We start from the raw sequence: 22,432 nt of genomic DNA on the forward strand, positions 1-22,432 counted from the left end.
CATCGGATGGACCCTGCATATCTCCAGAGGCCTGGTTACATATGGCTGGGTAGGAGGATAATTAAATCCTTGGGTCCACCAGCTCTGCGCCTCCGAGTGGCAATGCAACCAGACCCATCCAACAATCCATTCATGAATTATGCAGTAAGTCGTCTCCTCGAATCCTACGATGGATGATAGCCCTTCCTTACTCAGCAGTATTTGCATTTAGTTCCTGTCATCTGCCTTCCTAGTACAGCCTAAACGAACACGAGCAGTCTATTCTCTTTTCCTCGTCCTCGCCACCTAGTGGCGTAAGGCTGAATTCATTCAATCATCATCTGGAGTCTAGATAGTCATCTCGTGATGCTTATGTCCTCCAACAAAATTCGGTATGCATTAGTAAAGTTATTGTTGAATTATCTGATGACCTCCAGAGCCTCATCATCAACTCCGCCTGGTGCCGAACAACCGAGCCTGGCTCGGCTTGGGAGTGCACAGCCTCCTTGTGGGAAACTAACTTTCCTCATTGTTTTTGTGGCTTCACAAGGGGCCTGTATACGGGTTCCCACATTTGCGCCCGAATCCACTCTTCTAACTCATCTTCATTCGTGGGAATTCCCTCCTCTTCAGCATGCCCTTCTTTGACCGCCGTCTTAATAATGGCTTTGGCGATGTCGACGCTAAGCTCCCGTACATCTCTGACATCAGGTAGGAGAGGTCCGTTGGGATCCTGCAGTGCTGGCGACCGCGCTGCCAATGCCTTGACTGCACTCACAAGCATCTTGTTGGACAACGTTCGTGTTCGCGACAGGACTGCGCCCAACCCGATCCCGGGAAAGCATGTCGAGTTGTTACATTCCGCTGCAACGTCAAGAGAGTCAGGCATCAGCTGGGATGATCCGATCTTCACTATGTAGTGGAGGATTCACATACCTATCTCATACTTTCCCCCGTTGCGATCGACGGGTGGGAAAGGGCTGCCGGTGGCTATCAAAGCCCGGCCATCAGTCCAACGATTGATGTCCTCAGGCTGTGCCTCGTGCAGACGAGTCGGGTTACTGAGGGGGAATATGATTGGCTTTTCGACGTGCTTCGCCATTTCCCGGATCACATCCTCGGTGAAAGAGTTCGGTTTAGTGGAGGTACCGATCAAGGCATGCGGCTTCACCTTCTTCACTACTGAAAGCAGATCGCGCGAATCCGCATCAGGCCACTCTTTGTCGTCTCGCGCAAAGGGTACTTGGGCTGGCGTCAGCTGGTCTCCGAGCGATTTGACCAGAAGACCCGGTTTGTCGAGACACCTAGATTCAAGAGCAAGAACTCAGTAACTGTAGGGTCGAGGGATCTTCACAACCCGATGCACTTCCATACCATATCTGCTTTGAGGCTTCTTCTTTAGGTTTGTGTGTTTCAGTTGCGATGGTATCAGCGAGCTGCTCCGCGATACCAGTGCCCGCTGATCCAGATCCAAAGACGACAACACGAGCATCCTCTAATTCGATACCACCCACGTGGAATCCGGATAACAAGGCAGCCAGGGTGACACAGCCAGTCCCCTGAATATCGTCATTGAAGCACGGGATACGCGATTTGAATTTATCCAAGATTCTCTTGGCGTTATGAAGGCCAAAATCCTCGCTAAATGATGTCAGTCAAGCTCTACATGGATGGCTGCGGGACTTCCTATGGGATATCGACTACTCACAAGTGTATATACGCGCGTGGGAACCTCTTTCGAGCCGTTTCCACAAACTTTTCCACGAATTGATCATATTCCTCGCCTCTGACGCGCGACTGTCGGAGACCCAGGTATAGCTCGTCCGTGAGAAGTGATTCATTCTGCATTCGAGGTTAGTACGTGCCTGGTTGATATTTGTCGCTGTCATACATCTGTCCCACAGTCTAGAACCACTGGCAATTGCCGACTTGGGTGTATCCCAGCACACAATGTGGTCAGGGCTAATTTGGCAACCGAGATCAAGATAGCGCCTACGCCTTGGTCACCAATCCCTAAGATCTGTGGCCGGTTAGACATGTCGTGTATATGTGCATGCTGATAGCCAAATTACCTCTTCACCATCGCTAACGACTATATAGTCGACTTCTTCGCCGCGGCTGAAATTGGAAAGGCACTCTTCAATTCTGTCTTGGTCCCTGATGTTCAGGAAACAGCCCTCTGGCTTCCGGAACAATCGAGAATAGTTCTGAATTGCATCGCCTTCAGTGGGAGTGTAAATAATGCTGAGCATCTCCTTGAGATGGGTATCAATCAACTGTAACATACGTTAGTTGGACGGTCGTCTTCGATCTTATCTGCAGACGCAGGATGACAGTATGTGTGTTACCTTGTAGTAAAGAACCTCATTCTGCGCCTTCATACTAGCCATAAACGTGTTCTTAGCCAGATCATTATCTCGACTGCTATATTGCTCGTAGGCCCGCTGAACCTGCTCCTCGAGGGTCTGAATGTTGGGAGGAAGCAGACCATGAAGCTTGAATGTTTTGCGCTCCTCCTCTGTAAACGCCGAGCCTTTATTGAACTGGCATGACTGCAGAGCATCTCTCCCCTACAACTGCGTCAACAATTAATTTAGCTACAACTCTCGCAGAAGACATTACCTCAAACGGACACACCAAAGGTCCGGACGAAGCCCGGGGAAGATGACTGAACTTGGAAGATTTCGAGGACGTAGACATTCTCGCGACCGACTTGATAGATGTATGGCTCTGCAGGGGTAGAAGGGAAGACGGCGGGTTGGGCTTGAGTCTCAGGAGAGATAGAGCCATTGATTGAAAGAGGGGTCAGAACTGGCTGAAATTGGCTTTTACTTGGGGGAGGGGTCCGGGTTATCCCTGGCGATAGAGCAAATTCTTATACCCTGAAAGTCTCCGCAATCTAAGCCTGTTTATCGGGCAGCCGGAAAACCGGTAAGCCGAGTGAAGACGCAGTATAGTCATGGCTTGAGAGGAAACTCTGGTGGAGCAATCGACTCAAAATGACGCTGATACGACTATGACGTAGCGGCGATTGTTGTGAGCTTGTGCTGGCAACACCAAAGGGCCCATCTGCCTTATACTCAGGGGAAGTGATGCAATATGGGCTTCCATTGGTAATTTCCCAGCCTTTATACTTAACACGCCCAACTCGTCTGAAGTGAAAAGCCGGTTCATTGTGGATAAAAACGAGCGCAGTTGAATGTTCGACGGCATCTCGGACGATGGCACCACCATCCATGTTCACAAGGCCTTGTCCCGTCCACAGTATAGTGGCATCGTGTCTTCCCAACACCCAATCACGGTTCATTATTTTGGGCAAGCTACACCAAGGACCCAGGACAAGCTAAGCCACGAATTGATGCAAAAGGTGCATACCGTATTGCGTTCCTACCTGTCAAATGGATGGGCCCCTTATCATGCTTATCGGCCATATCAAGTCACATGCCGATAAGACAAGCAATGATGACTCATCACTGGGTAAGCGAGCCTACAAAAAAGCAAACACCTGCGCGCCGGCTGCTCCTGTTTTTCATCTGCTCAGTCGATGGTCATTTCAACCACCATCGGAGCCACAACAACGCCGAACGTGCTGGACAGCAGTTATTGGAGACTCATAATGTGCTAGGTCTTCTTTTCTGTTTCATCTAGTATAGATCTATCGTGCTGCATCGACGAAACACCACCAATACACATATCCAAAGAGAATTGGCACCCCACCGCAACTTTGCAATCCAGCTGTCCCAGGTTGTTAGCTCTGTCTGTTTACAGCCTTTTGGTCTGCAAAATCAGGGTGCTTGTGCTTCCGTCAAGGACTCTCCATTTTGGAGAACAGTCATCGCATGTCACGTCTTGTGACTGTGGCCGACTGGAGCTGGATTGTCGGGACCCTTCGGGGTTCCGGATTTGATTTCTTTTTTCAGGTTGCTAGAGAAATTTCTTAGGGCCTTCATAGTTCATGTTGCTCGCGTTTAAAACTTGCTACGAGAGCATGACTCCTTGCGCACCTACATACTTGTCGTAATCAATTCTATTTGCTTTATATAGATGCTCTCCGCGTGTTATTCTTGAATGCGAATTGAATACTGCTGAATTAGATGCATTATCAATCCTTTATGTAACTTGTATCACCACCTAATGCGTACTTCAGAGGATTAATATCTACTCTATAGTTTACTCTTCCCGGCAATAGCATCATCATCGATAATCTTCACCACCACCTTCCCCCATGTCTCCCGGCCGCCCAGCGCCTGCAGAGCGCGAGGCACACTCTCCAATCCTACAAAGCTCTCATCTTTGAAAGCCGTACCCTTGAACTTGCCCTGCGCCACAAGATCAAAGATCCCCTTCCAGACTGTCTGTACCGTCTCCTTCTCAAATCGTGCATACTGTCCCCAATGCAATCCAACCAGACTGACATTCTTCAGCAACACACGATTCAGCGCAACCTTCTCGATCTTTCCCGCTGCAAAGCCAATAACCAGAAGGCGCGCATTCCACGCCACACACTTCAGACTCGCTTCGATCATCCCGACCGGATCATATACGATGTCCACCCCGGCCTTCCCATTCCCCGTGCGATATTGTGAACACAACCGCTTCACCTCCTCCGGCCAGCTCTTCTCCCCATAATCAATGACATGATCCGCCCCGAATTGGCGCGCAATCTGTCGCTTACGCTCCGTCCCGGCCGTCGCAATCACCGTCGCCCCCTTAGCTTTGGCAATTTGCACCGCGGCTAACCCGACGCCACCGGCCGCCGCATGCACGAGGACCCAATCGCCCGGCTGGACATTTGCGCGGTGCACAAGACCACCGTATGAAGTAGGAGCCGTGACGAAGAGGCCCGCTGCATCCTCAAAGCTCCAGCCTGCCGGCACAGGGAGGAGAGTGTGCTCTGGAGCAAGGATGTGGGTAGCGTAGGCTCCTTGTGTGGCGCCAAAGACTCGGTCCCCGACGTTGAATCGTGGGGACTGCGCTTTGGTGGGCACGGCTAGGATGGTACCTGCGAACTCTGCGCCCCCGATCCAGGGTAGTGGAGGCTGGTGTTGGTATTTGCCCTGGATTTGAAGCAGGTCGAAGAAGTTTGTGCCTGCGGAGTGGATCTCAATCAGGTAGTCCGTTGCGGATGGGGAAGGCGTGGGAAGGGTTGCGACTTGGAGATCCTGAGGTCCCTGTATGTTGGGAGTGTGAGTCAATTTGTCCGTGGTAGAGCGGTGGCAAATAGTATAGATCAACTTCTCTGTTACTGACCTTGACATATTCTTTTACTTGAATGGCTCGCATGCTGACGACTAAATGATGTCTGTGCTACTTTCTTCGGTGAAGCCAATAAATGTAATGTTGAAACGGGGCAAAGAAAGACGGTGAGTGAGTGAGTGGACCGTCTTGGACTGGGTATTGTGTTGGAGTTGCGGACTCGATTTGGGGTCAGGACACATCCATTTGGTGGGACCCAAAGGGGGGGAAGCTTTCCCCACACCGGGGGTTGAGCCGAGGTCCGTCGTCGGATAACCCAAAGAGGAAACTCTCAGTCGGTACCTAGGTAAGTTACTCTCTTTCCTCTGCATCATGAGCCCAGACATCGTCGGTCGATGGATAAATGAATTATATTGTAAATTCAACTTTATATAACTAATGCGGGAGGCTGTTGGGTGCACCCTTGTATGATAAAAATATTTGGCATGTTTGAGGGAACCAGTCCTTCATAGGCCGATCGTCCAGTCGATCTAGCCATCAATACATATGATATAGCCCGTACAAACATCATTAACCCCATGCACACATAGATGACAAAGGAAAATGATACAGAAAATTCCAAACTCCTTGATCCCAAGCGTGGATATCATCAAAATCAGCACACTCCACTCCATGATTCGGCACAACCACAATACGCCAGGTATCCCATGATCCGAGTGCCAGTTTCCTTGGTGTACAAGATGTAATGTTCAGATTGCCTGGCTCCTTTCCAGCGTCGCAGCAAAGAGAAGGAGACGGTTCAACTAAACAGCAAAGACGAGAGGCAAAAAGTACAGGTGAGAAGTATAGATCAACCCCAGAAATGTGTAAAGGTAACTAGACCAGTGGATGCAAACCAAGTGTCCAGTATGAGAAAATATTAGTTTCACATAAATTAAGCGACGTGCTCCTGGTAATGCTTTAAAAATCGATGCTCTGAGGCCTGTGCACAAGTGGCTCGGGTCCAGGATATGGGTAAATGGGCGCACACATAGCAGGATGTTGGCCGTGAGGATAGAAGGCCGACGGAGACACGATCCCCATGGCGGGTTGACCGGCCGACTTTGGTTGGAGGGAGGCCTTCCGATCAAGCGGCCGTCTCTGCGGGCCTTTCTGGTCCAATCTCGGATGCCCACCAGCGGTATCCTGAACGTATGGGGCAGACATAGCACGCTTCCATGACTGGGGCCCCTCGTGCAGGTCGGCCATATGTTGCCGCCCGATACTGGAAGGCGGCGGTGTCTGGGGGTGTGGGGTCATCAGGTGCATGGCGGGATCGATAGGAGGACTCAGTGGTGCCGCAGCGTAGAATGGACTGCCAGCCTCAAGAGGCATCGAGTACCACTGAGGGAAAGACCACTGGATTGGTCCAGCTGTTGTCGCGGGTGTTTGCATGCAGTCTGTAGTGACAGCAAAAGAAGGGTCATGGAAAGGCGACGCCATGCTAGATGTTTGGTTGGCCAACATGCTGTCCATCAACGGCGATGTGTGCGGCGAGTCATATGAGTTGGAGCTAGGGACAACCATCACGGAAGATGCGTGGGAAAGATCCCGCTGCTTCTGGGATGGACTCATCATGGGAGCCCACACATTCGAGATATTTTGTCCATCAAGACAAACTGTTGTAGGCAGGTCCTCATGATGCGTGTATGCACCATTGGCCATGTACCATTCCGGTTCGGTAACAGAGATGTCAGATGCGACTGAGCGAAGAGGGGGGCGTGCTTTGGGGGAAACTGTGGAAGACTGGGCCTTGGGGGATGCATCTTCTTGACCACTGTCATCTCCGGTAGTCTCCTGCTGGCTATCGTCCGATTTCTTGCGTGTCTGGCGAGAGGGCTTGGTGACCCGCCACTTCTTCAATCTACTCCGCAATTGAGTCTCACTTGGGAGACAGAGTTAGCACACCGGTGGAAACCCAATGAGATATTTTCCGAGAGCCTCTTCTCACCTTGGGTTGAAATCATCGGAACGAATTTGCTTAATGACCTGCTTCAGAGGCCATTCTTCATCCTTGTATAACTTGGCAATCAGAGCCTTCTTTCTCTCCCACACGTCAGATGGGATTGAGTTCTTCATGTTTGGTCACGTCCTAAAGAAGTAGATTGAGAGAGAATGGAAGAAGGATAGTGAAGTATGAGGAAGAGAGAGGGAGAGAGGAGAGAGAGAGGGGTAAGGCCTCAGGACTCTTAAGGGTTCAATGACTAGTTGAACCGTAAAGAAAGAGGAAAAAGAAAATAGAGAGATAAGACACTTGAGAGGCCTTATGAGAAGAGAGAAGGTAGATGATATACACAGATGAGATAGGGAAGAGGAAGATCAGGGATGATATAGTAGGACGATCGGGGAGGATCTCAGGATATATGTACTCCGTAGTCGGGGGGGTGGTGTCCCATGTAGGAGGAGGAAGAGGGACCGGAGCAAAGTATCCAATAGAGAGAAAGAACCAGTGGGAAAGTCCCCCAGGTACAGACTAAGGTTGTTAGGAGGAGAGGAAGTACGGAGGGAATGAAGTGGGTGTGGATAAGGATCCACGCTGGAGAAAGACGCCATCGCTCCGGCCTACGGGGCTTCAGACTCCATGGAGGAGAGAAAAGAGAGTGGATGAGGGGACAATGAGGGAAGAGAGTGTGAGTGTGAGTGTGTGAGTGCAGGAAGGAGGCAGAAGTGGAGCCCTGAAAAAGAGTGGATATGGACACTGGATGGTGCAAGAAAGAATGGATGGGTCCAGGAAGAGGTACTCCATGAGCGATAGCGACGGGGACGCTCGTGCGCCTCCCCAGCAAAGAAAAGAAAAATAAAAAATAAATAAAAAATAAAATAGAAAATAGGAAAAAAGAAAAAAAGAAAAAGGAAGGAAAAAAAGGCCAGAGAGAACGAACGCATGGGAGATCGACGATGGCCAGGGAACGGCATCGGCCATGCGGCCCCATTGGGCAAGAACTGAGTGGAGTCCCCTTTCGGCCGGACTTTTTTAGCTGCTTCTGCTGCTGGTGGTACGCCCATTGTCTCGGGTCCTGTCATTCAGGTTTAATCCAGGAGCACTTCTTCCATGGTCTTGGGTTGGGGCCCTGAAGTAAGCTTTCCCGTCGATCCCCGGGTCATGAGTTGGAGAAGCAACCAAAGGCGAATTGCGCATGCAATTCACGCCAGCCATTGCCGCGGATGATGGCAAATGAAGAGAAAGAGAGAATACCCCGGAGGCAAGACAATTGGCTCTTCTTTGCGTCGTAAAGAGGAAGAAGGTAAGGATCACCTCAATCTCTAACCACCGGCACTGGCTTTGGCACGCACTGGTCTGTACCATTCGATCTCCTATCTTTTATTTTCCTCTCCCATTCTTCTTCTAGTTCAACTTATCCGATAACCCGTGGTAGGCAGTCATGGATCAGGTACCCAAAACCAACTCTTGGAGAGTCTCCATCGCTGCCTTCTTCTTCTTATCGATGTGTGGTGACTATATTACAGTATCAATACTGCTAGACTTTTACACTGCGCAAGAATGAAATAAGATATGAAATCATGATAATAATCATAATAATAAATAATGGAACCTGAGGGATCATCTTTCTCTCCAAGGTAGACTAAGTAAGTACCTAGTAGTTAATCGCGGGATATCTTGTCAGTCAGTTCATATGTCACCTGCTTGCTTCCTTTTTCTTTCTTTCTCTTTATGTCGTCCTGCTGCACTTGGGTCTTTTGGCCCCTCCTTTCTGCCCCGTCTTGCTCCGCAACACGTTGTTCTCATTGGGCTGCTTGGTTGTCATCCCGCCAATAGTGCCAGTTGACTTATACATCCTTCACTAAACTACTACTACGGAGTACTACTTACTACGTACTTGGTAAAGTTCTTTCCGTTCTCCCTTGCTCCATGTCAAACTGACGGCTCCTTCAATCGCCTCCCCCTGGCAGTTTGCTTTTTCCTTTTTCACATTTCGCTCTGCATTTTTTTTTTCTTTCAAAATTAATTTACCAGAATTATTACCTTTTTTTAATTTATTTTACTGTCTTACTTTTCGCCTGATGCGCGTATCTCTATTTGTTCCTCTACTTATTAAAGACTCAGATCGATCTAGTCTTAAAAATTGCACAATGGATGTACTCCGAATTTGGTATGGATGGTCTGATCAGACAAACCCAATCTTCTGCTGTGATCAAGAGGATGGGTGGGAAACCGCTGAAGGTGGGAAATTAACGGATACTGAGATCATGGATGGGTGATGCCCACGTTCCCTAGCACACCACAAACACAAATCCAGACCCCGGGGACGGTACTAGGCACCTTGTTCGCCATCGCGGGCGATCTCTCTAGTAGTATTTACTTACTTGGTTAGTCCGTTCATTCGTCCTTAGTCACCCCTGGCCTTACCGTACCTAGTGCGCCGTACTTTAGTGCGCGACTTAGTGGCCCTAAAGGAGGATCTCTCCTTCCGATCAGGAGTCTAAACTGGGTCGGGAACTTGGCGCATCTGTCGAACTGCCTGTTTCGGCAGGCAGGTGACTGTGAAGGAGGCAACGGATCCGAAGAGAAAATCAAATTCACCCTTTCCACTAACTAAATATACACTGGCCTGACTAACAATCTAAGAGTATCTACTACACTTTACCTACCGGAGAGGATGTCGCAGATAGAACTAAAGTAGTGCGGGCGGAATAGATGTAGATGAGATCCGGCACAGGCCAGGATCCTTAGTTGCTTGCCTAGTACCTTGCTACAACCCCTACTACACCTGTTGGTGCATCGGGAATTGACAAAGAGCTACGGGGGGCGAGCTGCAATGCCATGCAATGCCATGCGCGGTGATGCGATATTTGGTACCTTGGTTCAGCACGAGCTGATTGGTATCTTCTCCGATCGCGCCGCTGATGAAACTTGGGGGATCCAGCTGATGGTTAGTTAGTGATCGGTCCGTTTGACTCATTGGATCGGAAATTCCCTCGATCAATTCGAACCACTCCAAGGGTAGCCAGTGTAATGGTGGGTTTATGCCGTAAGAGACTATCAAGTCATCCCACATGAGGTACATCACGGTATCTTGTATCTAAGATGAAAATACTGCCTAGTAAGTACTGAGTGAGGGTTTCCGGGAGAGTTGATTGGTAAATACCTACTAATACTTGTAACTCATTACTTATACTACTCGTCAAATCGGGGTACCCGCCAGCTAGGTCTACTATCGATTGTTCCGCTTGAAGTAATTGTTTCTTTTTCATTTTTGTTTAGGCTTTCGTTATCGTCAAGTAGTTCTCTGGTATGTTATCTCTTGTCTATATTCTGCAGCAAATGCATTTTCCGGACGTTACCGTGCGTGTTGTATCTCCGTGGAATGCCGCAGGCATGGTGGCCGAAACCAATTTGACAGCTTTCTCCTGGGTCTGGTCAACTGTCGTCAACTGGAACCTGACAAAGCAGGAGGGGGTGCTATCTGTGGCCACTGCTCTCATTTCCCCCTCACCCGTTCTTTGTCAAACTCTGGTCCATCGCCGCAGATGGGGCGAGTCTGGTTACGGGAAGTAAACCGGCAGCAGAATGTTTCTCAGCCGCAAAGCAAGCCAGCAAGCAGAATAGTACGCCCAACAGGAGGCAACATTGGCTGAAACTCCCAGAATGATCATGTTTTTCCTGCATCTTCTTTCAATGCGACATTTCTTTGCTGGGTTACGTGCACTGCCAGTGTCTTCATTCTTTCTTCATTCTTCTTTCCCCTTCCGAGCTGTTCGGGGGGAGCTGAAGGACCAGAAGCAATTATCTACGTACATACATGGCTGCATCGATCTCGGCAGTCACAATGCATATTCGAGATTTTCTGCACCTGGGAGATACGATGTATGAACCTCCACACGGACCAAAGTACCAAGGGGCGATGATAATCTTACAGCTGGGTCGAGTTCTCGCCCACTGCTCCTGCAAAAAGAGTCGTACATGCGTCTCATCCGACACGAGCTGTAACTAACTAAGACATTGATATGATATGTAGTAACTTTGCATGTCGGTAAATATGCCGCTTTCTTCCTAGTATTACCAACGACACCCTGTCTGTAGATCAGACTCATTTGACGGCGCTTAAACCGGAAGATCAAAACCTGACCAGGTAAGAGCAGGTGAAAGGCTCAAACAAACTCTACCCGTTAGAAACTCTTTTTGTTATTATTATTATTGTTGTTGATGTTGTTGATGTTATTATTGTTATTATTGTTATTATTATTATTATTATTACTATTATATTTGTTTTAAAAGATGCCATTCATAGATTCGAGGCCTGACTCAGGTTTCAAGACCGAATTCAGGGAGGTAAAGGTAAATAAGAAGCCTCGGATAAAAGGCCGACCTCCAGCGGAATTCCACTAACACTGGAAGGGAAATCACGCCTAGGCTGCACTGGCCAGTGCAATTTTACCACCGTTCACGCGCTATCGATGATTGTGCTGAACTGCGGCCAGTGCCAGCAGTGCCAGGAGATGTAGGGGGAAATAGTGTGCAGACTAATGCCACCTAGTTCCTGACGGTAGTGGAGTGCGCAATCTGTCCCGCCAGCAGCATCCTCCACCACCACTTTCTCCCACTACTCTTGTCATCATCACCACCACTTCAATTTCACCTAACTATCTATTCCTGCCCCTTCCGGGTCTCAGGAAGGGAAGAACTAAAATTGCCCCAGACGCCTCTCGCGGTGGAGTTGTCTTGAATCACACCAGGAGGTCGGACGCTCAAAATGATCTGGGGAGGCAGAGGGGGGCAAATCCATCTTTTGCTGAGTGGATCTGCCACTGATCTTCCCGAGGCCCCTCCCCTCGATAGATTGTGGCCGTCTTTCTTGTCTTGTCCGCCCGGATTTCACCTTTCGGACCGGCCCAATCCAAAGCTGCAAGACACCCCTCCGAAGAAGGCAACCTCCTTCTGCTCAATCGGGTCCAGCTGCGGTTTAGATGAGATTTCTAGCATGAGGGGTTTACCAGCTCAAACGCCCACCAGGCTTCTTCTCGCGCGCGGTTTTACGGTCTTTTTTTTTCTCTCTCTCATTAAATGCCGATAAGGTTGCACCCTACAGATTTCTGATACATCACCTCGGGGATTGCCTGATGCGTAGCTCCGCGGCAACCACCTTAGGCGGCGTGGTACCTTGACAAGCGATCAGGACGAAGCCCTCCCGCTACAATCCGTCCTTAATTAATTACAGCAAGCGACTGGTCACATTGCCACCCTCGTGCGAGGGACGCACTCCACAAGCGAGCACTGACCTTCGGTTGCTGGTTTGTCTATCGCAAAGTTCCTCTGCACTCTGCAGGTGTTTAATTTGGGCTCTTCAGGGCGTGCGAACAGGAGATGGCCGATTTCAGAAAAAAGGAAGAAGGAAAAGAAAAAGAGGACTACTGCATCTCGTCGGCTGCCCCGTCAAGCGTCAATAGGCCCATCTAGTCGCTTTGTACAGACGGGAAAGCAGACCGCGAGCCTTCGGAACGGATGATTTTCACACTCCCGTCACCGTGGCTGGCTAGGGTGGAGGCCAAGGAGGCGTGGGTGCACCACTCAGGCCTCTGGGTCCGGAGTAATTCCAAAGGGAAAAACCAAAAAAGACAGAGAGAGGAAGGAAGAAAAAGAAAATGAATGAAAAGCTAGCAGGTTTCCGGAATGTGCCCCTGCGTCTATCATGGCAAGGGTGTGTACCTGCGTCTAAGGTCATTCGCCCACCGGATGGCAGATCCGCTGTTCCCTGCGACAGGATACTAAGTAGACACAGCAAATGCAACTGGATGTACGTAAGTACTACTATGTAATAAGCTAAATCGGCACTTGTATGGAGTTTCTTTGCGGTAAAGTCGACAGCTATACCGTGCTCAGCCCCAATGGAGCGCATGACGGGCATCTATGCGACAGATAGAGGCTATAGATAGTACAGGTAAGTCTAGGATAGATTAATTGCAGTGAAACTGTATGTGAGTATGGGAAGGTTTGGGATTTGAAGCAGGCTGTGAACTCCGTCTGTTATGGTTAGATTGCTTGGTTCTTATTTTTATCTCGATTCCCTGTCTGAACATGGACGCTAAGCATAGGGAAACCGATTCCACCTAGCTTTCTCATCCCAAGGGATCAAGGAAAGCAAAACCTGCAATTACTCTCGACGTATGAGGACGGCGGTTGCTCTCCAACTCATGTTCCTCCCGGAAGTTCCTCGGCTACTCCCCAGCATGATTCGAGCAGGTGTGTCTGTCTACTTCTCCCCCACCAACAAGGAATGACGACCGTGCATCACGACGGTCAACAACAATAATCACGGTGTTCTGACTGGCCAATGTGCGCTTATCCTGAGATCCGAAGCCCACGGTTTCCGAAACCTTCTTCGAGGAAGGGGTGATTCCTTTTGAGTTTTCGGTGGCTATACTACTTTCGTTGGACTCCTCCGAGCCTGTCAGTCACTCAGTGTTGGTCTGTTGGTCTGTCTCAAACGGCCATGGTCACTTTTGCACCTGACCAGCTGCCAGGATACGCTTTTAGGGGCACGGTCGTTTCACCATCGCCAGGGCGAAGATCCCAAGGGCTTTCTCAATGGCCCCCAGTGTCCTACGGTCGGATCCGCACGTGGACTGGTCCTGAGCCTAAAGGTTGTTATCAAACAATCGACGATGATCTTATGCAGCATGTAGTCCTTCTTGTTGCATCCATATTACTCTCTCTTAGCGGACTCAGCTATTCCCCATCTTGGTCGATAACAGGCGTTCCTCGGAATGGCAACAGCTCCTCACTGGAGAAAGCCGGGGTGAGCAAATCAGCAATCTGCGTTCATCGGAAGCTGACTATCGGAAGTTGATGGGCGCCGAAGAAACTCCGGGTAATCCAATCCTTCTCCCAGCCCATCCCGGCCAGAACCCCCCGATGGGGAATCCAGACGTTTGAAGCTGGCGAAGATCATGATGTAGGTGGATGGTACGTGGAAATGAACTGGCAACAGGATCGTCCGCTAAGGAGTCACATGGCCTCTTCTCGCCTTGCGGTCGCAGGAGTAGATACACTCTGTGTCCTGTGCTGTCACTCCTACTCCGGCTCATCTCAACTTCGACTCGGTCTGGGCTTCCGATGGGTGCTACTGGACTTTCATTTCCTTGTCCCCAGTCGAAGACCCGCCTTGCAGATCATAGCATGATAACAGGGAATAGTCCGTTCACTTCCCTAGTTAGTCCTGGTCCATCGTGCTATCTAGTTTCTGATTCGGTTTGGGAGTGAACCGGACTATCTCCTCTAAGCTACTGCTAACGATCCTAATACTAAAGTGGTTCGATTGGTTAAGCTCGAGTCTAGGAATTTCAAATCACCTCCAGCGAGCAATCACCACTCGCCATTTTCCTTCAGCCCCAACGGTTCTCCCCCACACGCACACAGACTAATGCAGCTGGAGGATCATTTTCCGCGGAGCTAGTATCCTTCCAGATGTCCATGGAGCAATCTTTTCCTGAACCGTTCTCTCGAGGCCACCAGGTCCAGCAACTGTACCGAAATGAGGGGGAGATTCGCAGAGGCAGCAGCTTAAACTCAACAACTCTCCGAATCAGTATACATCTCCGTCATGGGGAAAGTTTAGACTTTCGTCCGAAAATCGCCAAACGGGCGTTTTCCCGTTTTCGGAAGTACGCTGGGGCTTCATGGCTCAACTGACATTATCGTGGTTTGTCCATGCCCACGAGGGAACTCAAAGTCGTGTGCAGCCTTACATCGACCACATCGCTCACCCAAGGACTTCTCCAGTCCGGTCTGGTAGCGGATCAGCCAGCCATTCACTCCCTTCGGCGGCTTCCCCAACTCCAGGTTGCTGATCAGTGGGGATCCTCGATCAGGAGCTGGTCAGGTGAAGGGGTGAACGAATAGGTGGACGTATGTGTCTGCGTGCCTTGTCCTCCCAGGGTTCAATCCGAGCTCGTGGCGGATGTTGGAGACAGCCGTTGCGCCGGGCGTGCATCTGGTACGACTCCAATTGTTTTCAATCCTCGGTTCGGGAGAATCTTGGGTCGATCAAGGCCTTCTCGTTGGTCAACCGACCACAACACCATGGTGCGTCATCGGAGGCTTGCTGGCGATTGAGTTCACGTGGATGCGCGTGGATTTCTTCACGGATTAATCAGTCGCTCGGCAGTGCGGTAGCCCCTAAGTCCCGGAATTAACGGCGTTCCATGGTACGCACATCGCCCTATCTGAACCTTCTAAGATGGGGAAGTATCCAAAGGTCTGGGGGTATAGACAATTCTATTCGGAACCCAGGGCAAGTATGCTCGAGGCGACTTGGCCGAGACAAGCATTATCTCCGCTATTACTCTCCTCTGCACACCAGTTCGCAGTCCTGACCATAGAGGGTTAGACTATTGACCAGCACGAATCATATGGAGCCCGTTTCCATCTCATAGTCTACATGCTAAGATAGTATGCACGCGGTGCCACTTTCTCTCTTGCCTAATCAGACATAGCAGCCGTTCACATTGGCCCTGAGGTGCATAGGTTTCAGAAATAAACTTCAGGTACTGGGTACATACATGTGGATCTAAACTCTAACTACCTTAGGCTGACCTCTCGCCTTCCTTCTACTCCTCCTCACTGTTTGTATTATTCGACAAGCCCTCCAAAGGAATCTGGATCGAGGTGGTGCCGACGACCTCCCTCTCAGAGTTTATTCCACCCTCCTATCGGCAAATTAATATACATGTCTGAAACCATCACTCCACCCTCATACCAGCAACGCTCCCATCCTCGGAGTTCCAAACACGCACATCCTCACTTGCGGGACTTATTGTTGGTCCAGCCATATGCAAGACGGGGGTGATGTGACACAACCAGCGGAGACGAGTGTCAAGAGTCTAGCCTACCCCCAAACCACATGGTGAGCGACACTTGTTAGCATCGCTTCCTGTGCGAGACTAGCCCTGCCCTGGCCAAAACCCATGTGGCAGGTCAGAGAGAGAGGGGGGGAAAAGCAGGGGTTGTCACAGATGTCCGTGTTTCACAAATTCTTTCAGCTACCCACTCAACGCCCGTCATTCTCGTCAATCGGAAATGTCAACAAGTTGGGCAATAGACCCTGGAATTGGAAACACTGTGGCTGTAGCCCAGAAGACTGGTCCAGTCGAAAGTGGTTCCTCTCGCAGATTAACATGTTTGGAACAAGCTCAACATGGTCGTGGCTTGAAGCACGGGATCTCTGAACTGGGCGAGGACGAATGAACATGAGTCATTTTCTCTCTACTCGACTAGCCAAAGTAGGTTACAAGTCACAGTAGGGCCTTCCTTATACTTATCTTATCCCATCTATTCATGTCATAAATTAGTGACAACATTCGGATGCGATATCGGAGCCGAGAGAACCAGTACCATCGTCAAGTGGTTTACCAATCATAATCAAGTACATATGGAGTGACATTTAAGAGGTAGAAGAAGGAACAGAAATAAAGCGAGGATATACCTTGTACAAAGTATTCATCTTTCTCTTCGTCTTATTGGAAAAGAGGATAGGAAAGGTGATTCTATCGTTCCCAGACACACGCACATTCAAAGAAAAACGCCCGCTAATCACTAGTCCGAATGATACTTTCCATCACTGTCCACTATCGAGATGTGAGGAGGAGAGGGGCGAAAAAGGGGGGCCAAAGAAAATAAAGTAAATAAAGTAGTCATTCCAATGCGTGCACTGGACAGATAGTAGAGACTTAACCCAAGGGCAAGGGGAAATATAAAGAAGAGAGATTTTAAGCAGAAGGAAATATCATCATGCGAATACAATTACATAGAGACGTCGACCAGTCCTGATCGATCGTCCAGTCGTTAGCCTCTCAATACATTCATTCCACCGATCCCGTCCATTCCCATAGCGTGCCGCATGGAACTTATCTTGCCCCATTTAAATTATATCAACGACGCCTTTTACGGAGCCGGTGCTCCTTGCCTTTCTTGGACTTCTTTTTGCTCTTATCCGCTGGTAAGACAAGTGGTTCGTCCTTCATATTCCACTCCATAAACCGTAGTAGGTAATTATCGATATGGCCAGGTTGGGGCTCGACGTCTACGGGTTCGTCGACCGCATGCACCTGCGGTGAGGTGAGTAATTGTGGACCGGGAGTGGTGTTCGCTGTTGTTGATTCATCGGGCCCGGTCGTGGGCCCAGTTGCCAGCGGTGTGCCGGCCTGGGTTTGGCCAGGTGTGCGGTCGTCGAAGTCGCCGTCGTCCGCGTGTTCCAATTCCTTTTGTGCATTCTTGGCCGCATCGATATCTTCTTTGTCTTCGGCTTGTTCGAAAACACGTGAACTGGCTGCGACGCGGTTCTCGAGGACCCGATCCATGGCTGCGCTGGCTTCGTCGTGACCTTCAAGGACGTCTTCAGTGTCAATCATATCGCGGACGTCTAGTTTAGTGAAGTAATCCGTTGTAAACTCTCCCTCTTGGATGACGACGTCGTCAAGCATGCGCTTCTGGTTGGCTTTACGGAGGATGTTTGATTCAATGGTATATTCAGAAACGAATCGATAGATGTGCACGTCGCGTGTTTGGCCGATACGGTGACAACGATCTTGACACTGCTTGTCCATCGCGGGGTTCCAGTCTAGGTCGTAGAATATGACGGTGTCAGCACCTGTGAGGTTGATACCCAGACCACCGGAACGACTGGACAAGATAAATGCGAGGATACGGTTGTCGTTGTTGAACCGATCGGTAAGGATCTGACGCTGCTCAACTTTCGTCGTACCGTCTAGACGGAGGTATCGGTGTCCGTGGATGTTAAGGAACTGTTCCAAGATGTCGAGCATCTTGGTCATCTGGGTGAAGATCAAAGCTCGGTGGCCACCTGCTTTGAGGTCCCGAAGCAATTTATCGAGTCTTTGCAACTTGCCACAGTCGTACTGCAAAAGTCTCTTGTCGGGGAATGCGATCGAAAGACGCATCTGTGCCTCGTGAAAGGGGTCATATGGCGGGAACCGTTCCTTCTTCGTGAGATACCTCGTCTCTATGGGAGTCAGGGCAGCCTCGGTGATACCAGTCGCCACGGCAGCAGGGGTAACGCAAGCGAATCTCTGAACATAACCGTCCATTGCCTGGGACCGTTCTTCAATGGACAAGATCATCGATGCGAGGACTGACGACTGGCTCGACAGCCAGTCGGCTAAGGAGCGTTTCCGTAGGGGCCCGTTGGCGGTAGGCCGCTGCTTACTGTCGGCCGTGAGAAATTCGATGAGACTTGATCCGTACACCGGGCGACGACCATGGCGCTTTGACTCAAAATAAAGACATCTCTCGAGCTCTGCCATCCTCCTTTTCCTGGACTCATTCTCCAGAGCGTCTAATGTGGACTGCACCGTGGTACCATCGAAGCTCATCTGCCAGTTGGTACGGTGATACTGGCGTTCCCTGAGCGTGTTGAAGGGACCATAAGCCATGAGACGGGTACTGTCATCGGCCAACCGCCGAGAAATATCTTCTCGGGATATGGGTACTAGGTTGAGGAAATCAAGGTCGAGCTTGGTGAGTGGATGCTCATACAATAGGCGCCGACGGACGAGAAGGTCTTTGATCTCATATTCCGTGACCACAGAGCGAGACATGGCAAACGACGTAGATATGGGCCGAGTTTCGAAGAGATCGGGATGATTGCACACCTTCCGTAGTTGCATTAGACAGTTGATGATGGACAGGTAATTTCCAGACGCAAGCGTCTCCTTGGTCTGTGCGCGAGACATAAAGCCATCATAGAGGAATCTTTGACGCTTCGAGAGTCTGCAATAAACGACATGTTCGTACTTCGCCGGCATCTGCTTCTCCACATCGGCTTTGAGACGACGCAAAATGTAGGGTCGGAGTACAGTGTGAAGCTTGGTGACCACTCGCTTTGCTTCATCATCCATTGTCTCCCTGCCATGCTCCAAGATCTGCTCCACGGGGCGTCGGAACCACTCAGAAAAGTTCCTGAGATCAGCGAACCCTTCGATCCCTTCCTCATCGCCATCAGAGGGCATCAAGAAGAACAGCAACGACCATAGTTCAGTCAGATTGTTTTGAAGCGGTGTGCCGGTTAACAAGAGTCGGGCTCGTGTCCTGAAAGTGAGCAGTGCCTGCCACCTTTGCGAGCGGAAGTTCTTGATGTTGTGTGCCTCGTCAAGAATCATATAATGCCAGCTTCTTCTTTTCAGAACTTGCTGATCCTGGAGGACTAGTTGGTAAGAGGTGATCAACACATTCCAACTCGTATCATCCATCCAGCCCTTTCGCTTCTGTCGACGCTCCTCTTGGTTTCCGTAATACGTCATGATTTTGAATCCGGGGCACCACTTCTTAAACTCCATCTCCCAGTTGAGAATCACACTAGTAGGCACGACGACTAAGTGTGGCCCCCAAACCTCGTGCTCCACGGCCAAGTGCGCCAGAAGCGCTATCGTTTGGATTGTTTTACCGAGGCCCATTTCATCTGCCAGGATGCCATTGATGTGGTTTGTATACAGGCCAGCAAGCCAATCCAGACCGAAATGCTGGTACTCCCGCAGAGTGCCTCGGAGAAGGTGCGGCACCGGGGTCTTCAATCCGGGAGCAGGGGATTCGCTGGGCTGTGGGTGTTTCTCCGGTGTTTCGTACGAGGAGATGGATTCGGGCTCCGATGGCTTGGTGACAAGCGTGCCCGGTGATGCTTCACTTGAGGGCTCGCCGCTTTGGTAAGCTTCGTGGCGGGTGTGTTCATGCTCTTCATGGGGGTTAGTCTGAGCCACTGCATCAGATGCGTCGGGCAGAACTGCGTCCCCGTTGTAACTGGCGTCTGTCATCTCAACATCAGGTGTTTTGTCCGCGGCTGGAGTAGGCGCGGGAGTCAATTCTGACGCAGATTCAACAGCAGCCTTTGGCTCAGCATCAGCAGTTAAATGAACAGCGGAGTCGGGGGCAGAAGGGGACGTCGGGGCTGGATCAGGCTCGGGCGCAGAAACGGCTTCCTCTTCATCATTGAGTATCGACATTTCTAGCGCCGGTCCATTAGGCACAAGGGAGACTTCATCAGGATCTTCCGGTTCCTCTTCCTCCTCCCCATCTTCCCCAGCCGATGCTAGTTTGGTATCTAAGTCGTCGATAATGGCATTATCTCCACCATCAACATCGCTCTGCGATCCGCCATAGTTCGTTGCTATGTCCTTGGAGGAGAAGAAACCTAATAGCCCGGGTCCATCACTCTCTGCATCGGAGTCGGGCTCGTCAGATTCATCCTCATCGGTGTCGCCCATATCATCATCCATATCAGTGGACTCGTCTTCACTGTCGTCCAGGAGCACGGGATCCACATCTTCAAGCTCTGGTTGCACCTCTGCCGATGGATCGAGAGACTCAGTAGCACGGTCCACAGAACGATCAACTTCTGAGGTGTCACTCTCGTCGGAAAATGCTGTAGCATCAGAGACCACGGACTCGTGGTCAGAATCATGGTTGGTGTTGGGTAAATTAGCGTATTTCAACCGCAGTTCCTCTGCTGTCAAGCCTTCGTCATCATCTACATTATTTTCATCTTCACTTTCTGAATCGGTCGACGACATATTGTCTTCATCTTCCGAACCACCCAATAGCTCATCCGAATCCTCCTGTTCTGCATCACTGGTATCGGGTGCGTCGCTCCCACCTTCGCCGAGAATCTCCATGCGCCTTTTCTCAAAAAGCATTGTAGATTGCTTGATAGCACGATCCAGAGCTTGCTGATCTTCAGCCTTCCGCTCCTCCTCCCAGCGTGCCAGGCGCATCCGATCCACCTCCGCTCGCGCAAGGTCGAACATTTTCTGGAGATCCTTAGCCAGCTGTTTGCGCTTCCCACGCATTTCCTCCTGCTGTTCCCGGAGGATGTCCTCCGGATCCTTATTGCGCTTCCGCCACGCATCCGCGCACCACTGAGCGAATAGCTTGGCCGTATTTCGATGACGTCTGTGTTCCTGGTCGAGAAGCTTCTTGAAATAGAGAGCGTGCGCGACCAAATGGTCTTGATGGGAGTATTGCTGGGGAGGTTCCTCTTGTTGCTCGGGCAAGTATGCAGAACAGACATCTGGACTTAACAGTCCGCCCGGTTCAGCTGCCACAGCTATTCGACGCCTCTTTAGAGCCTCCTCAAGTGCGTCAGCTGGTGTGAGCACGGATGGATCCCTTATTCGCCCGTCATCACTCTCCAACCATTCCTTGAATGAGCCATACTTCCGCGGAGCTAGAACGTGGCCTGGATGCTGGATACCGATGGGTGGTCTTTTGACCTTAATCCGTAGCCGTGGCGCTTGCTGGCCATATTCTTCATCATCTTCTGCATTATCAAAATCGCCATCACCAGTCTCTGCCATAGTCGTCGAAATGTTGTTCATAGAGGAACGATGTGAGCGAGTGGAGCTAGCGGTGCCAATATTCGACGATCGACGCGCCGTACCAGAGCTGTAAGATCGTGTTCGCGTATGAGATTGCTTGGGAGCTGGTGACTGAGAGATCTGGTGGCGCCTGCTGGCCGACCCTCTGGTGGTCGCGTTCCTTGGGGAACCATTGACTGCGGCGCTGCCACCAGCCAACCTCCCATTTGGCTCCGGCTGAGGCGGGGACATCGACAACGGAGACGACGCGACTCCCTTCGTAGCACCGGAAACATTCCGGCCTATGACCTTATTCTGAGCGCCGCGCGTGCTCCTTTTCTCGGATGGACTTTGCAACTGGAGCGGGATCGCGTTAACGCGAGAGGACTTACGCCTCCCATCTTGGATGAAAGATGTCGGACCATCGACGCCGGCCTTTTTCCACGGGGGGGATGCTGGACGGGAGGTTGAGCGACGAGAGGAGGAAGGACCGGCGAGCTTTCGTTTCTTAGAAGGAGGTCCTTCGAGCTGGTCGACTGCGGTCGTAGTACCGTCTTCTTCTTTGAGGTCGGCAGAGGTCGAATCCCGGCTCAGCGACTCGATCGGAGGCTCAGACGCAGGCAGGTCGGTCGGAAGGCCCTCGAGGTTGGGGGTCACGCGTTCATCTTGATGGGAGATTCCGTTCGGGCTGCCGTTTTGCATGTCTTGTAACCACGGAGACAGGGGCCCTGTGCACAGCTGACCCCAGTTTTCCCAACGAGGACGCGGTCAAATGAGGGGAAAATGGCATCAACGGGTAGCGGTAAGTGAGTCAGTATGCCACCAGAAATTTGGCATAGTTATCGGCACGAGGGCGTGACGGGTAGACGAAAAACCACGGGGATGGCAAGATTGCGTG

The 22,432-nt window shown here is 50.6% G+C and overlaps 6 protein-coding genes across 6 annotated transcripts; 1 reads left to right on the top strand and 5 right to left on the bottom strand.

Moving 5' to 3' along the window:
* Nucleotides 1–505: 505 nt before the first annotated feature.
* Nucleotides 506–2,769, bottom strand: An12g00160 (uncharacterized protein; the record flags this gene model as incomplete). The annotated part of the gene is made up of 8 exons (XM_001395068.3): nt 506–843; nt 916–1,283; nt 1,354–1,620; nt 1,688–1,821; nt 1,871–1,999; nt 2,052–2,255; nt 2,328–2,549; nt 2,602–2,769. 8 exons carry the CDS (start codon nt 2,767–2,769, stop codon nt 506–508), a joined length of 1,830 nt encoding a protein of 609 aa, XP_001395105.3.
* A 1,373-nt stretch (nt 2,770–4,142) lies between these two features.
* Nucleotides 4,143–5,262, bottom strand: An12g00170 (uncharacterized protein; the record flags this gene model as incomplete). The annotated part of the gene is made up of 2 exons (XM_001395069.3): nt 4,143–5,150; nt 5,230–5,262. 2 exons carry the CDS (start codon nt 5,260–5,262, stop codon nt 4,143–4,145), a joined length of 1,041 nt encoding a protein of 346 aa, XP_001395106.1.
* An 873-nt stretch (nt 5,263–6,135) lies between these two features.
* On the bottom strand, nt 6,136–7,293 carry An12g00180 (hypothetical protein; the record flags this gene model as incomplete). The annotated part of the gene is made up of 2 exons (XM_001395070.1): nt 6,136–7,099; nt 7,166–7,293. The coding sequence occupies 2 exons, from the start codon at nt 7,291–7,293 to the stop codon at nt 6,136–6,138; spliced, it is 1,092 nt and encodes a 363-aa protein (XP_001395107.1).
* Nucleotides 7,294–8,188: 895 nt separating this feature from the next.
* On the bottom strand, nt 8,189–13,079 carry An12g00190 (uncharacterized protein; the record flags this gene model as incomplete). The annotated part of the gene is made up of 16 exons (XM_059750615.1): nt 8,189–8,512; nt 9,584–9,758; nt 9,822–9,915; nt 10,034–10,151; nt 10,519–10,615; nt 10,671–10,750; nt 10,878–10,942; nt 11,028–11,119; nt 11,623–11,777; nt 11,876–11,982; nt 12,063–12,109; nt 12,280–12,359; nt 12,416–12,494; nt 12,647–12,748; nt 12,881–12,926; nt 13,007–13,079. The coding sequence occupies 16 exons, from the start codon at nt 13,077–13,079 to the stop codon at nt 8,189–8,191; spliced, it is 1,734 nt and encodes a 577-aa protein (XP_059601734.1).
* Nucleotides 13,080–13,081: 2 nt separating this feature from the next.
* An12g00200 (uncharacterized protein) lies at nt 13,082–16,417 on the top strand (the record flags this gene model as incomplete). The annotated part of the gene is made up of 12 exons (XM_059750616.1): nt 13,082–13,112; nt 13,301–13,414; nt 13,580–13,815; nt 13,892–14,042; nt 14,163–14,422; nt 14,510–14,686; nt 14,725–15,013; nt 15,109–15,167; nt 15,223–15,342; nt 15,443–15,555; nt 15,999–16,076; nt 16,174–16,417. 12 exons carry the CDS (start codon nt 13,082–13,084, stop codon nt 16,415–16,417), a joined length of 1,872 nt encoding a protein of 623 aa, XP_059601735.1.
* A 683-nt stretch (nt 16,418–17,100) lies between these two features.
* An12g00210 (uncharacterized protein) lies at nt 17,101–22,236 on the bottom strand (the record flags this gene model as incomplete). Its single annotated transcript, XM_001395073.3, has 1 exon — nt 17,101–22,236. The coding sequence occupies one exon, from the start codon at nt 22,234–22,236 to the stop codon at nt 17,101–17,103; it is 5,136 nt and encodes a 1,711-aa protein (XP_001395110.1).
* Nucleotides 22,237–22,432: the final 196 nt, after the last annotated feature.

This window comes from Aspergillus niger (genome assembly GCF_000002855.4).
Source record: "Aspergillus niger supercontig An12".
Classification (NCBI taxonomy): domain Eukaryota; kingdom Fungi; phylum Ascomycota; class Eurotiomycetes; order Eurotiales; family Aspergillaceae; genus Aspergillus; species Aspergillus niger.